General features: G+C 40.3%; 1 protein-coding gene across 1 annotated transcript in view; it reads right to left on the reverse strand.

The window, feature by feature from the left end:
- The window catches only part of Cmtr1 (cap methyltransferase 1), a 49,977-nt gene extending 40,311 nt beyond the window's left edge, over positions 1–9,666 (reverse strand). The window contains exons 1-2 of the mRNA XM_076858781.1: positions 9,498–9,666; positions 7,128–7,262 (exon numbers count right to left, since the gene is read on the reverse strand). Of these exons, the coding sequence (XP_076714896.1) occupies positions 7,128–7,257 (130 nt within the window). The 5' untranslated portion in view covers positions 7,258–7,262; positions 9,498–9,666. The remainder of the gene's footprint in view (positions 1–7,127; positions 7,263–9,497) is intronic.
- Positions 9,667–16,925: the final 7,259 nt, after the last annotated feature.

Raw genomic sequence — 16,925 nt, forward strand, 5'->3', positions numbered from 1 at the left:
GCTTGTGGAAGATTCTGAGGGACAGTGCGGAGGGAAGCCATGTAAAACAACTGTTTTTTTAATTGGTTAAAACAATTCTGTATAGAACTGAAATAGTCACTATTCAGGTATTCCTTACCTGATCATTACTTCATGATTCTAAAACCTACTTTTACTGATCCATTTATTTCCCAGCTAGAACACAAACTTGCTGAGGGATGACAAGCCTTCCCCAGGGCCCCAAGCCTAAATAATTTTCCCTTCTACTGAGCCCCAGTGACACTGATACTCCCACCATCATCAAAGCACTCAACATGTTGCCTTTGAGACAGTTATCATTTGCCACATGCCACCCCCACTGAACAGGGTCACTCCTAGAGAGCAGGAATTTTGTCAAAATCAACTTTATAACCCCAACATCTGGACTGAGGATTTCATTTGATAGAAATTAATAAGAAGTCTATCATAGTGGATTTAAAGGTTTATCAGCCAGGTGTCACCCTTCCTGAGGACCTACAGAGTGTATGTTCCTTAAGATATTTTATTGTACATTGTACAAGTAGTGCAAATGTTCAGGCTTCAAAAGTTTAAGAATGAGAATGGAGGATCTATATCCTACCAGCAAACAGAGCCCTTCTTGAGCAATGATTTAGGTCCCAGAAGGCTGAAATATATGTCAGAGCTCAGAATACTGATACTGTTTAATACACCAACAATTACTTTGGTTTAAGACCTATTCTATAAAATGTCCATGCTATACACAACAGAGTACTATGCAAAAGTAACAACTATCAGACAACCTAAAAAATCAAATAGCTAATATAAATATGCATTTTGTTAAAGAATACAACATTTTATGGTCTAGAGATGAAGCCTGGTGATTAAGCACCCCTGGGTTTAATCCCCAGTACTTCCCACCAAAAAAAAAAAAAAGAATACAACATTTTGCAAAAGAAAGAAAAGGCAGGTGAAGTGGGAAAGGGAATCAGAATAAATCCAAAACCAAACTTCTGGCTTCTAATCAGTTAGCAAGTTGGAATTTTGGTTGAGAATGTTCCTATAAGAGGCACAAAATCTGCCCCTTCCTATTAAGTTAGATCCAATTCTCTTAATAAGGAGCTGTCTTGCTTACATGGACCAATGTAGCACATGTCAGAGAGTGCCACTCAGAAGGAAAGACCCAGAAAATTAACAATGAGTAACCATGGAAACTGAGAGGTAAGGTGATTTTTATTTTCTGTTTTGCACTTTTCTGCATTTGTGAGAAACAAGAATTGTTAGTTTGGGGCTGGGATTGTGGCTTAGCGGTAGAGTGCTCGCCTAGCACATGGGAGGCCCTGGGTTCGATCTTCAGCACCACATAAAAATAAATAAATAAAATAAAGATATTGTTTCCAGTTACAACCAAAAATATAAATATTTTATATATATATATATATATATATATATTATATATGTATATGTATATATGTATGTATGTATGTATGTTAGTTTAAAAATTAGGGGAAAAAATAAACCTACAAAGAATTACTATTCCAAGTTATAGGAAAAGATTAGTTTCCCTCCAGAGAAATCTTCAGAGAGCAGCAGACCATGGGGTGGCGATGGGGAGGCTCAAGCCAGAGACTATCAGGGGCTCAAGACTATCCCTATGCCAGTCATCCATTATCTCCCATGTGAGGAGAGAGATGCAGTCTGTAAAATGTGCCCACATGCTAAAGAACTGTGCTTCCAAAGGTTCAGATTCAATTCTCTCAGTTGCTTCTGTGGCTTCAACCTGCACTGCTTAGTACAGAAAGAGAAGATACCAGCAATGTGGACAGCTCCCTGAGTACAACCCTGAAGTTGCTTTGGGGCAGCCCAGGGATCCAAGGTCCTGACTCATCAGAACCTACAATGTTAAATCAGTTCTTATCGTTTCACCAACTATATAGACATTCATACACCTAACTATGAAAAGGCTGAAAAACTTGGTATCCTTCTCTATGGAGAGCATGCCTTGGTCTAGCTCAAGGAAGTCACCAGGCTGTTAAAATTTTCTTGAGGAGCCAACAGTGAACAATGGAATGGTTTTAATTCCATCCCTGGGTACGCAAGACTTCTGCCACTTTTGAATCTCTGAAACAGATCTCATTTTCTTTTATCTTCATAAATCTTTGAGCAAAAAAAAAAAAACAGAACAAAATTTGAATGAAAGGCTCACTAGGCAAATCAGTGGTGACTCTGGTTGGAAAATTCCAGCATCATACTCTGGCACAAGATCTTTCTACACCATTCCCCCTCCTCCCAAGGTGCTAGTTATTGTACACTGTCCTTTCCAGGTTCTCAGAGTGAGGATGAAGACAGCTAAAACATCCCCTACTAGGAAATTCCCTGTGAGATCAAGAAGTGTGCTGGAAAAGAAAATAAACCTTATTTCTCTTTTATTCACATGACATATAAAACCAGCATTTAGGGCTGGGGATGCAGCTCAGTGGGTGAGCGTATACCTAACACGTACGTTGGCCCTGGGTTCAATCTACAGTACCACAAACCAAAACAAGTGCCAATAAATCCAGTTAGTAGGTTGACATGATTTAAGAGAAAGTCTGTAGATTAGCCCTAATTTCCACAGACTGCCACAGTCACTATTTATTTTTACCCCTGGGCTTTTGGGACCACTCTCTTCAGATGAAAAGGAAACAACTGTCATAGCTGCAGTAGGAATTCAAGAGGTTTGCCTTCCCAAGATTGGAAAGAATTTAGCAGCACTGAGCTGACAATTTTGTAATGAGGACATAAATTAAAAGGAATAATAAGGTCAGTCTATTAAAATCATTAGTTTCATTAAGAACTTGCCAAAGCTGGGTGACATTTCCATTTACCTCCCCAGGAGTTCCCTTTCTAAAACCTACCAGAGCCCAAAACATTATTTAGCGTTTTCATTTAAAATTTCTTCTCTACCTGATAGAAATCATTATTAAGTCATTTTAGAGAAGAAATGTTCACTTTACAGAGGAACCAGAGGTTTCCCAGCTGTTGGCACAATTGTTCACATGGTGATAGAGGAGTAGGGCAAACATGCCATGATTAAAAATGACAACGTAGCTCCAAGCACTAGTGGCCAAGGTGAGCAGCATACAGATATAGAAGAATAAATTATGAATTTTAATAAACATCCTGCCTAACAATTGCTGAAGAATACAGTCATTCCTGTTTAAAGACTCAATTTCTCCTTCATTCCAAATAAATGGTAACTCGTTAGAGCAATTTAAACAGATACCGATAAAGGAAGTTTTTGATTAAGGTCATGAATCTGGTTTGACAGGAAAGCGATGGTGTCTCAGGGCAAACAGCTATTTAGGAAAGAATTAAACCTGGCAGAGGGGAAGGTACTTTTAATGTGGTGTTGGTGAAGGAAATTTGCAACTTCCATAAGAACTTGCTGCAAGAGAACCAGGAGCCCGCTGGGAGCCCAGCAGCTTGGGAGGCTGAGGCAGGAGGATTGCAAGTTCAAAGCCAGCCTCAACAACTTAGCAAGACCTTCAGCAACTTAGTGAGATGCTGTCTCTAAAATTATTTAAAAAAAAAAAAAAAAAACAAGAACTAAGAGCCCACGCTAGATGCACAGCTAAGGACAGAAGGAAATTTTCTTGGGCTCTAGACCACAGTTTCTCCAGTTTGTGAGAAACAAACAAAAAGAACACAATAGCCTCATTGACCTCCCCTTACTTCAAAGGTTATTTGACTGCAAATTTCCAATTTATTTACACTTGAAAATGCCTTCAAACTCCTCTTAGAATACTCAAAAGAACTCTATGCCACCGTGCCCATGACAACATCAACCTTCTTTTTCTTTACACTAGCCAAATGTCAAGTTCCTGAGTTGGCAACACAACTAACTTGTGAATAATGAAAAACAAACACACTGATTAAACTAATAGACTTACTCATCATTAATGATTAATGATCACATTGATCTAGCAAAGGAAGAAAAAACAAGGCCCAGATGGACAGAAATAGTAAATACTAGTTTTTTGTTTTTCTAATTGTCCTCCCTAAGGAACATTTTTTTATCATCTATTTGATAGTGTGTACAGGCAGAATTGGATGGAGGAAACGGAAATGCCCCTGCTTTAATCAATGACTTGAATAGAAAAGCCACACCTGCATCTCAGCATATAGGTAATTTCTGGTGAGACAGCACACTCCCCAAGGACTCCTAGAAGGAGCTGATACAGAACACAGATGACATAAATGCAAAGCGTTTAGAGAAATGATCTGCAAACTGGAGGAGAGATAGGCAAAATCAAAGATGTTAAGAATTTTAAGCTTCTTGAAAAAGTTTAAAATAACCACTCTTTTTACCTTTTATCAATTATATTCAGTAAATATTTACTTAGCATTTACTTTTTGCCAGGCATGGCAGAGAAGGGCATAGAGACAGCAATTTTGCTAACTCTAGTGCTAAACACACACACACTCACACACCCCTTGTTGGTGCATTATGATCATACAGAATAGTGGGATTCATTGATGGATTCTTACATACAATAACTTGATTAAATTCATTCTCCAGTACCTCCCTTTCCCTCCCTTCCTAGTCCTAAGTTTTTGTGTCAATGTGGAGCTCCTCTTACTTAATGAAAGCTAACCTGGGGAAATCTGCCTCTGCCTCTGCCTCCTGTCTCACTTTCTGCAAATGAAAAAGACCAAGTGGCCTTTGGTCAGATACATACAATGAACTCGCCACCTCTGAATTTCCATTCTGAACACATAAAAGCAATAGGCAATCCTGACTGAGTCACATGATGCTAATTCCAGAAAAGGTTAAAGCTATTTGATAAAATTAAAGGGAATATGTATGTGTACGGTGGGGCCGGGGCGTAGGGGGGATCGGTTCTTAATTCACAGTCACATTTCTTACAGGCTTAAAATTTAAATCAGACTGGTAGACAAGTTGCCTTAAAGGATTTTTAACATTACATACTCACCTTACTTTACCTGAAAGTTCTTTCCTTACTTTAAGGATATGTTACTTGAGAGCAAATGTCTCCCAAGAGTCACTTAGAACTAGACACCTACACTACTGAATATCACTTATTCCCTTGTGGGCTCTCTCCCAATTCCACAGAGCCCTACCTTCACCAAACTGCTCAAATCCCAGATAGGAAGTAAATTCCCCTTTCCTTAATAATTCCTAAAAATAATGTCCTCAATATGCTTTTGTCTTCCCACTTAGGAGCCCCAATTACATACAGATTTTCTCACCCAGCTTGGAATCCACCATTACCTCTTTTTTAAAAATAGGTCTTGAGATCACAAGCTCAAGTGATCCTTCTGCCTCAGCCTCTGAAAGCAGCCAGGACTACAGACATGCACTACAATATCCAGCTCCACTGTGAATAAAACCTCGGACAGGCACGCACCTCCACACTCAAGGCCTATAAGAGTCTCTTATCCAACCTGGACCATAGCTGCACCAAATGTTCCATGAGCAGTACCACCTGTCAAGCCTTTCTCTAAACTAGCTCCCCAGTAACAGCTGATAAGTAACTGCCCTTCAATGAGCTTACCACTTGTGAATAAACTATTTCCCACCCTCTCAGTCACCAGTCTGTTACCAAGTTTCATTCCAGTTTGTCAGTGATCCAACAAAGGATAAAAAACGCAAGCCTGCTGGTGTACTGGGTTGAACAGAGTATCCTTCCCCAAAATTGTGTCACCTGGAGTCTGTGAATGTGACTTATTTGGAAACAGGGCCTCTGCAGATACAATCAAGTTAAGATAAAATAATTCTAGATGAGGGTGGGTCCTAATCCAATAACTGATTTATTAGAAGAGGGAAATTTAAAAAAAAAAAAAAGAAGAAGAAGAAGGAGGAGGAGGAGGAGGAGGAAAAGGAGAAGAAGAAGAAGAAGAAGAGGGAAATTTGCCTGCACAGCATACACCTATATTCCCATCTACCCAGGAGACTAAGGCAGGACACCTGGTATTTGAAGCAAATTCCTAGACACTTTATGATTTCTCAGACAGCATCTATGGACACTGTTAATGTTTACAACCCTGAAAAGCAGGCAAAGGAAAATGATAATTTCAACTAGACCTGTGAAATCCTTTGAGCTTTATGTCAAAGTTTGAGGCCAGACTCAGCAACTTACACCCTGTCTCAAAAAAATAAAAAAGGGTTGGGGAGATAGCTCAGTGATAAGAGTGTCCTTGAGTTCAATCCCTAGGACCTTAAAAAAAAAAAAAAAAAGGAAGGAGGAGGAGGGAAATTTGTACACAGATACAGAAGGAAGGTAAAGGCAGAGACTGGAATTAAGCTGCCACCCAAGCTAAGAAACATCAAGGGTTGCCAACGACCATCAAAAACAAGATGGAAAAAGAGTCTTCCAAGACTCTTCCAAGGGATCTTGTGGCTCTGTTGACACCTAGTTTGATTTGATGTCTAGTTTCCAGAAATGTGGGAAAATAAATTTGTTTCTTTAAGCAACCCTAGTGTGTGATGCTTTGTCACAGCAGTCTTAAAAAGCAAATACAGCTGGCAAATCAAAATTAATGTGAATTAGCTGCTTCTAATTGCCTGGTATTTGAAGCAAACTCCTAGACACTTTATAATTTCTCAAGACAGCATCTGTGGAAACTGTTAATGTCTATAACCCTTAAAAGCAGGCAAAAAAAAAAAAAAAAAGATAATTTCAACCAGACCTGTGAAATCCTTTGAGCTTAATGTCAAATACACTGATGTTCCACTGTCACTGGGTGCCTCTGCCTGCAACTGCTGAAGGAATTGAGAACTATGTGCAAAAGCCTGAGAATTAGACCCAGACGACTGCACCAAAGAGCCCTCCTCCTCTACAAGAACCCCAGGATCTGCTCACCACTTCTAACTGGTTTAAAGTAGCAAAAGAGTGCCACCTACTGAAGGACCAGCATCAAAACTAAGGAACTTCTGGGGGGAAAAAAATCCAATTTTTAATTTAAAACAAGTTTAACTTCTTTTAGTAGAAGAATGGCAGAATGGAAAAGACTCTATGACCAACATCTTTCCGTAGAATTTGCTTATTTTTCCCCAAAGGATGCTGGACTATATTCTGCTGAATCCAAGCACCAGAGATTCAAATAACCAGATGGCCAGTGGCCTCAGACCATACAGGCAAGCATACCTTTTGCTGCATGATTGACAGAGGAGGGAGGTTCATCATCTGATGTAGAGCTGAGGTTCAGGGCAAGCTCTGCAACTCTTTTTTTCTGTTTCTTGATGGGGGCATTGCATTCTGGGAGAGTTCTCTTCATTGTTACTGCAACCATAAATACAGACAGTCAGCTGCCCTTGGGTTAGAGCCAGTGGGATCAGAGCAAGGATTCCAAAGTATAAATCATCAATGAGATGAGATTTGGCAACTTCAAATATCCTTCAGTGCCAGCACTTGAATAGCTTCTTCCTCAGAATGCAGTCTAGGAAGGATGCTAGCCAAGCTCTGGTTTTCAATAATAGCTATTAGTTTTACTGAAAAATGTGGTGCTCACAGATGCATATGTCCCTGGACCACTGGTGTCAGATACCAAAAAGACATGAATAAACTCCATAAGACACAGGGGGGAAAAGGCCTTGGGCAACTGTTATTCTATACTTCTGATACAACATTGGCTATGTACACTGGAAATGAATTATAACTAAATATCAACCAAAATTCCAAGATGAAGGGACCATCCCAGAATGATTATTTCATAATAATTATTATTTCACCAAAATAATTATGATTATATAGCATGATACAAATACTGGGCTTTGGTTTATTTCATAATGTTTTAAAAAATGAAAGAACTAGGAAATTTTTTTATTATTTTATTATTTTTTATTTTTTTATTTTTTTATTTATTTGGTACCAGGGATTGAACTCAGAGGCACTCAACCACTAAGCCAATCCCCAGCCCTATTTTGTATTTTATTTAGAGACAAGGTTTCACTTGAGTTGCTTGGTGCCTCACTGTTGCTGAGGCTGTCTTCAAACTCTTGATCCTCCTGTCTCAGCCTCCCAAGCTGCTGGGATTACAAGTGTGCGCCAATGTGCCCAGCAAAAACTGGGAAAAATTTTAACCAAAGTAAGGAGTGGGAGCAATGACTGTCTTACAATGGAGGAAACACAAGAGTGGGAAAGATAATGAGACTGGAGGTAGCTATATCATTGGAGTGAGATTCAAAAATTGTAACTTTAAAAATAGGAACCCATCTCCACAAAAAAAAAAAAAAAAAAAAAAAGTATGGAAAGAAGCTAGTTCCATGTCACCATCTTCCATGCCCATGGGTACATGAGAGGTAAGCATGAGGGGGAAAAATGGGATTGAATGAAGTGCTTGTGAAACCCCGATATCTTAAGGAAAAGTAGCGAATACAGTCTGAGTTATAAACAATTAACTGGTTGAACTTGGAAATGAGAAAGAACTCAAAACAGAAACAAACCGGGTAGATGACCAGTGGGGCTGCAATCTTTGGGAAAGGGAAGCTGCAGAGGTACAAGACTGGACTTACAGCATGGGTCACAGTGACCACAGCAAGAAAGCAATGAAATGCCACAAATACCACTGAACCCAGCAACTTCACCCAGCAACCTCACTAAACCCTGGATAATGTTTCCCTTCTCTTCAGCTCAAGGATAAGCCAATCAACCCAATGCATAATCACATCTTTCCTAAGGAGGCAGCCTTTTAACTGGCATAGACAGAGCCTAGCCTGGGGAAACAAGAACAGCAGCCTAAGCAAACAGAAAGCAAGCCCAGGCTGTGACACGTTTCATTTTAAACCACTCTTTCAGCCTTCTACAAAGGCCCACAAGGTGAGCTACAGGAAAGCCCATCACAGGGCCTGCTACTAGCTGCAGCAAATGCAAAAAGACTCGGAAGCACGGGAAACTGGGTGTGCTGTGTTGGGGTAGGTGCAGGAAAGAGAGGAAACTGTGTGAAAGGTGGCAGAGGCTGATGGTACTCCTCAAATCACATCACCTTAGATTTGGGCCTTCCAAGTCACCTAATCCAACCCTTTCGTTTTCCACTGTTAAAGACTGAGGCCCAGAAGGAGAAGGCCACATATCTAACCAGTGCCCAGTTCAAGTGACCTACACTTGAAAAATGTGCTCTGGTCAGGAACTTCCAACTGGATGCAGGAGACTTGCTTCCACCTGCGGCCTCCCCCACCGAAGGGCTTCAAGTCCCCCCTGTGGTCTTGTCTCCCTGGGCCTCGGTCTCGCACTGCCACCCCTATTCACAGAGGAAGAGCTGAGCTCCCGTCTCCCCAGGCCAGTCCTTCCATTTGAAGATAACGTTGAGTGTGTAAATATGTGCGCAGAGACTTGTGTCAGTGGCAGCTCGGGCTCCAGGAGGTTGCTGGGGAGGAGGGGAAGGGGGAGGAGAGAGAAGCGGCCAGAAGGCTGAGAGTCATAACCGCGGGTGGGGGCCGAGGCGGCAGTGGAGGAAGAAGGATGCTGAGCCCGCGCGCCCGCCCGCTCGCTCCCCCCGGGCCGCGCGTCCGCACTCACGCAGAGGGGAGAGGGCGAGCTGCCAGGGAGCGGAGAGCGGGGATCAGGCCGACGTATCGCCGCCGCCGCCGCCGGGCCTGGACCTGCCACAGCCAGAGCCTCCACCTCCTCCCTCAGTTTCGTTTCCCCACAAGCCAGCCCGGGTCCGCCGGCCGCGCGGTCGCGCTCGGGTCCCGCCCTGCGAGCCGCGCAGCTTAATGACGTCACGGGACAACCGGCCCCGCCCCCCAACAGGCCCCTTCTTGGCCTTGCGAAAGGCCGCTCGGGTTCTGGCCCGCCCCGCCCCGCCCCAGCCTGGGTGCAGGGCGCTTGCGCAGGAGAACAGCCCGGGGAGGGCCGGGAGAGAACCAATGCGAGAATAAGAGTGTCCGAGGGGACTAGACTGCACGTTTCTTAATCTCCCCTAATCTCATTATCATCTTCACAGATTAAGAGCAAAGTCAGAAGGCTGTAGAGTGGTTGAGGGCAAGAACCCAGTGTTCCTGTTCTCTGCTGTGTCCCCAACAGAGTATGAGACACATTCAACAGATGTTGAAGGAAGGGCAGTGGGCTGGGGTGGAGGCCACTTGGGTACTTGCATAGCATTCGGGAGGCCCTGGTCTGATCCCCAGCACCAAAGTGGGGGTGGAGGAGGAATGAAGGAATGCTGTCTATAGCATCTTACTATGTGGACACAGATGGCTCTCATCCCAAAACCACTTTTCCCACATTTAGACTAACGTAACCCAAAGTCTGTTGGACATTCTCAGTCACCTCAATCATCCTAAATCTTGTAAGTTTAAATTTCACCGTATGTTCTTTTCCCATATGTCCGCTTTTTTCCCCCAGTGAATGGCATTACGATCCTGTTCATTCAACCACAAATCTGAGGACGTCTCCCTCTTGCTTATTCCCTAGGGCCTACAATACATTTAGTTGAGTTTATCTCCTAATTGTCTCCCACATTTATCTGCCCTCTCCTCTATCACCACAATTCATGTGTTCACTCTCAGCAGAATTTTTACAGTAAACTCCAATTCATCATGTCTGATGCCAGTTGTGATCCTCTTAATGCAATCTCCACAAAACTAAAGTTGTACACACATGCATATACACAAATATGTATGACAGTGATTAAATCTTGTCAACGACTCCCCACTTTTATTAAGATGAAGCTGATATCCTGAAGACGGCCTATAAGAACCTCTGGTTTAATAGAAGCGTCTGCAGTTAGTTGTACACTGTACTTCTGGTCTTTTTGTTCCCTCCTGGTCCCATCCTGATCTTTTCTCAGTATCTCAATAGGTCATGTTTCTTATGAGTCCATTTCCCTGTCTGGATCACTACTTTTCCCCTAAAGTAGTGATCCAGATACAGGCTAATGTCCACTTATCCCTCAGGTTTCAGCTTAGTGTCCTAATTTCTGGAAACCTTTCCTGACCCAAGTCTACTTCAGGAGCACCACCTGTCAGCTTCCATAGCGCTCTGTCTTCCATCATCAAAGCACTTATCACAGTGTTATATAATAGAGTGTTGACTCCTCTGCCTTTCCCACTCTGTTGTAAACTGCACGGGAAAGGTTATGTCCTTCTATAATAAATCCTCAAGGGTTAACACAGTGGCCTGTGTAATAGATATTTATTGACTCTAAGTTTGGAAAATGAATGATATACCCAAGATCATAGAGCTAGGAAATAGGAAACAAGCAACCGTTTAACACAGGTCTCCGTGGTTCTAAAGCTGAATATCTTTGCATCTCACTCCAAAATTCTTAATACCTATTTAATGGCAAGGATGTCTCTTGCAATCTTGCTATGGACCCATCTTCAAAATACTAATCCAAAGGGCATAAGGTAAAAGGGATTACAAAGGAAATGAAAAATTATACTGAAAAAGTTAACATACCTAACAAATTTAGTAATTTATTTGAATGTGGGTATATAGCATTGAATGCAATCAAAATATAGGCAAGGTAAGTGACACTTTATTTTTTAATATATATGAGTATAACCAAATAGTGTTGGAACAACCAGATGAACATATAGGGAAACATGATCCTTTATTCTTACCTTATTCCATATGCAAAATTAAATCAAGATGGATCATAGACCAAAACATAAAATCTAAAACGGGACTGGACATGTATCTCAGTGGTAAAGAACTTGCCAAGCATGCATAAAGCCCTGAGTTTGATCTCTAGCATCACACACACATACAAAAAAAAAAAAAAAAAAAAAAAACCAGAAACTCAAAATAATAAAGTTCATAAAAGAAAACATAGGAAAGTATCTTTGCAGGCCTAGGACAAAGTTTGTTTGTTTGTTTGTTTTATGTTTTTGTTTTTACATGGGTCTTAGAGAGTGTAAATCAGAAGGGAAAAAAGGATAAAATGGATTTTGATAAAATAAAAGTCTTCTCATCAAAAGGCATTGTTAAGAAATTGAACAGCAAACCACAGAGAAAAACATTCATATATAACAAATATTTGTCACATATGACAAATAACTTATTTCCAAAAATATATGTAATACCCAAAAATAAAAAGAAACTTCTATAGAAGTTTCCAATTCCTGTCAAAATGAAGAAGGCACATCCTCTCCTGTTTCTCCCACTGAATGTAATTTAAAACCTCAGACAGAATGAAAGGAATATCTGAGGATTCTAAAAAGTAAATGGCAGAAAGAGTATGGAGAAGGAAATCAGAAGTTGAAAAATCACCAAATCAAGGATGAATTTCCCAATGTTCCCCATTCTGTTTCTCTCTCATACTGTATTGAAAGGCAGCTGAAGATGTGTATATTTTGTACAACAAAGTGAATACAATTCATACCATTAAACTGTATATTTAAAACTATGCTGGAGTGTAGCTTTTGCCCACTATGTGCAAAGTCCCGGGTTTGATCCCCAGTACCCAGAGGGGAAAAAGTTTAAAATGGTAAATTTTATACATTTTTATAACAATTAAAAGAACAACTATAGAAAATCTCCAGAAGTAATAGATGAATTTCTGGATGGATACGACTAACCTAAATTGAGCCATCAGGATATTTTTAAAAAACCAAAATAGATCAATAACAGGTGATAAGACTGAAGCAGAAATAAAAACTCTCCCAACAAAGAAAAGCACAGGAGTCGATGAACTTATGCTGAACTTTACCTGATATTTAAAGAACTAACATCAAAAGTCCTCAAACTGAGCCAGGCACAATAGTGCACACCTGTCATCCCAGCAGCTCAGGAGGCTGAGGCAGGAGGATCACGAGTTCAAAGCCAGCCTCAGCAAAAAGAGGCGTTAAGCAACTCAGTGAGACCCTGACTCTAAATAAAATACAAAATAGGGCTGGGGGTGTGTCTCAGTGCTCAGTGCCTCTGAGTTGAATCCCCAGTGCCAAAACAAAACAACAAATAAACAAAACCCTCAAATTATTCCAAAAAATAGAATGGGAAGTAGCCCTTTCAAACTCATTTTAGGAAGCCAGTATTAGTCTTTACCAAACCAGATAAGGACTCAACAAAAAAAGAATACCATAGGCCAATATTCCAGAAGAACATAGATGCAAAAATCCTCAATAAAGTACTTGCAAATGGAATTCAACAGCACATTAAAAAAAATAACACACCATAATCAGGTTGGTTTAATTCAAGGGAGGCAAGGATGATTCAGCATACACAAATCAATAAATGTAATATAACACATAAATAGAATCAAGGGAAAAAATCACATGATCATCTCGAAAGATGAAGAAAAAAAAAAAAAAAAACCTTTGATAAAATCCAACATCCCTTCAAGATAAAAGCCCTGAATAAAATCAGGGATGGTGTGCACACCTATAATCCCAGCTACTCAGGAAGGAGGCGGACACTGTAGGATCTCAAGTTTGAGGGTAGTTTGAGCAACTTAGTGAGACCCCACTTCAAAATAAAATTAAAAGGGCTGGGATATAATTCAGTTTGTCAGGCCCTCCAAAAAAAAAAAAAAAAACAAAACATGAATAAATTAGGTACAGAAGGATCATACCTCAACATAATAAAGGCTACATATGAATATATGGCAAACCCATAGCCAACATCATAGTGAATAGAAAAAACTGAAAGCATTTCCTCTAAGATCAGAAACAAGACAATTCTACTATTCTTATTAAATATAATAATAGAGCCTTGTACAGTGGTGCATGCCTGCAATCCCAGCAGCTTGGGAGCCTGAGACAGGAGGATCACAAGTTCAAAGCCAGTCTCAGTAACTTATCAAGGTCCTAAGCAACTTAGCAAGACCCTGCCTCAAAAATTAAGGGGCTGGGGATATAGCTCAGTTGGTAGAGTGCTTGCTTTGCATGCATAAGACTCTGGGTTCCATCCCCAGCACAACAAAAAAAATAAAAATAAAAATAAATAAAAAATAAAAAGAGCTGATGATGTGGCTCAGTGGTTAAGCATCATTGGATTCATAGCCTGGTACCAATAATAATAATAATAGAAATTTTAGCCAGAGCAATTAGGCAAAAGAAACAAATAAAAGGAATTCAAATAGGAAAGGAGGAAGTCAAATTATCCCTGTTTACTTATATGATTCTATATGTAGAAAACCCTAAAAACAATTACACAAGAGATGAAAGGTCGTTCTTTGAACATAGAACTAGAAAACAATAAAGCATCAGCATGTAAAAATCAACATATGAACATCAGATTTGCTATGAACTAATAAGAGAGAAGCAATTCCACTCACAATAGCCTCAACAACAACAACCACCCCTAGGAATAACCTAACTAGTGGGGTTACAGGACCTCTACAACGAAAATTACAAAACACTGAAGAAAGAAAATGAAAAATAAGGCGGAAAGACCTCCCATGTTCATGGACTGGAAGAATAATATTGCTAAAATGGCCCTACTACCCAAAGAAATGCACAGATTTGGTGCAGTCCCTATCAAAATACCAATGACTTTCTTCACAGAACTGGGGGACAGGGATTATAAATTCTTATGAAAAAAGAAAAGACCCTGAATAGCCAAATCTATCCTGAGCAAAAAATGAAATGCTAGGGGCATCACAATACCTGATTTCAAAACGTACTGGCATCACAACAAAAGTAGCATGGCATTGCCATAAAAAGAGACACATAGACCAAAGGAATAGAAATAAATTCACAGGGGGCTGGGTGGGGTCATAGCTCCATGGTAGAGCGCTTGCCTAGCATGTGTGAGGTACTGGGTTCAATTCTCAAAACCACATAAAAATAAATAAAGGCCCATTGACAACTAAAAAATAAAAATTAAAAAAGAAAGAAATTCACAGGGTTTACAGCCCACTGATTCTCGACAAAGGTACAAAAACATACGTTGGAGAAAAGACACCTCTTCCACAAATGGTGCTGGGCAAACTGGAAATCTACATGGAGAAGACTGAAACTAGATTCCTCACGTCCTGTGCAAACATCAACTCAAAGTGGATCAAAGACCTACTTAAGACCTGACACTTTCAAAGTAGTTGGGGGGAAACACTCCAAGACGTTGGCACAGGCAACAATTTCCTGAATAGGAAACAAAAGCTAGAATTGGCTACAATTAAATGTAAATGGATTTCATCAAATTAAAAAGTCTCTCTCCACCAAAGGAAACAATCAACAGGGTGAAGAGACAACCCACAGAATGGGAGAAAATCTTTGCAATTTATTCATCTGACAGAGGATTGATATCCAGAATACATAAAGAACTTAAAAAAAAAAAAAAGAATGAGTCATTCAATCAAAAATGGGCAAATGATCTGGCTGTGGTGACTCACGCCTGTAATCCCAGCAACTCAGGAGGCTGAGGCAGGAGGATCACATGTTCAAAGCTAGATTCAGCAACTTAGTGAGGCTCTGTCTCAAAATAAAAAAAATTAAAAGGACTAGGGTTGTGGCTCAGTGGTTAAGCAATCCTTGGTAGCCCCACCACCACCAAAAAAGAAAAAGAAAAGAAAAAATGGGCAAATTGTATGACAATTATTTCTCAAAAAAAGAAAAAAGAAAAGAAAGAAAGAAACATAGATGGTCAATAAATATATGAGAAATGCTCAATATCATCAGCCATCAGAGAAATGTAAATCAAAGTTACATTGATATTCTTTCTCACCTCAGTCAGATGGCTATTATCAAAAAAATTAAAATAAAAAATAAATAAATACTGGTGAGGATGTGGAGAAAAAAGAACCCTTATACAACATTCATAGTAATGTAAATTAATACAGCTACTATGATAACGTAGGATGAAGTTTTCCTCAAAAAAACTAAAAATAGAAGTACTATATGATCCAGCTACACCAATACCTGGGTATTTATCTGAAGGAAATGAAGTCAGCATACAAAAGAGATAATTGCCTGCTCATGATTGTTGCAGCAGTAGTCACAATAACTAAGATTTAGAATCAGCCCAGGTGCCCATCAAGAGATAATAGATAAAGGAAATACGGTACATATAAACAATGGAGTATTATTCAGCCAAAAAGGAGGAGGAGCCAGGGCTGGGGACACCGCTCAGTTGGGTAGAGTGCTTGCCTCACATGCACAAGGCCCTGGCTTCAATCCTCAGCACCACACACACACAAAAAAAAAAAAAAAAAAAAAAAAAAAAGAGGGGGAGGAGGAGGAGGAGGAGGAGCAGCAACAGCCGCCGCCAGGCAAAGTGGTATATGGCCTGTAATCCTAGCAATTTGGGAAGCCCAGGAAGGAGGATCACAAGTGCAAGCACAGCTTCAGCAACTTAGCAAGGCCCTTCCTTACTCAAGATAAAAAATAATTCAGCATACTAGAGTAACATAGCCACACCAATGCTTATCGCAGCTGAATTCACAATAGCTAAACTGTGGAACCAACCTAGGTGCCCATCAATAGAAGAATGGGGGGCTGGGGATGTGGCTCAAGCGGCAGCGTGCTCGCCTGGTGCGGGGTGCTGGGTTCAATCCTCAGCACCACATAAAAATAAAATAAAGATGTTGTGTCCACCGAAAACTAAAAAATACATATTAAAAAATTATCTCTCTCTCTTAAAAAAAAAAAAAAGATGAATGGAAGCTGGGGCTGGGGCTCAGCGGTAGAGCACTCACCTAGCACATGTGACGCCCTGGGTCGATCCTCAGCACCACATAAAAAATAAATAAAATAAAGGTATTTAAAAAGATGTAAGCATAATATATTATTAAAAATAGATGAATAGATAAAGAAATTGTAGTACATATACACAATGGAATATTACTCAGCATTAAAAGAGAAATAAAATTATGACATTTGCAGGTAAGTGGATGTAGCTGGAGAATATTATACTAAGTGAAGTAAGCCAATCCCCAAAAAACTAAAGGTCAAATCTTTCTCTGATTAATGGGTGCTGACCTATGATGCGCAGGGGGGCATGGGAAAAATGGAGAAACTTTGAATTGGACAAAGGGGAGGGTGGGGAGAGGTCATGAGGATAGGA

This window comes from Callospermophilus lateralis, chromosome 6 (genome assembly GCF_048772815.1).
Source record: "Callospermophilus lateralis isolate mCalLat2 chromosome 6, mCalLat2.hap1, whole genome shotgun sequence".
Taxonomy (NCBI): Eukaryota; Metazoa; Chordata; class Mammalia; order Rodentia; family Sciuridae; genus Callospermophilus; species Callospermophilus lateralis.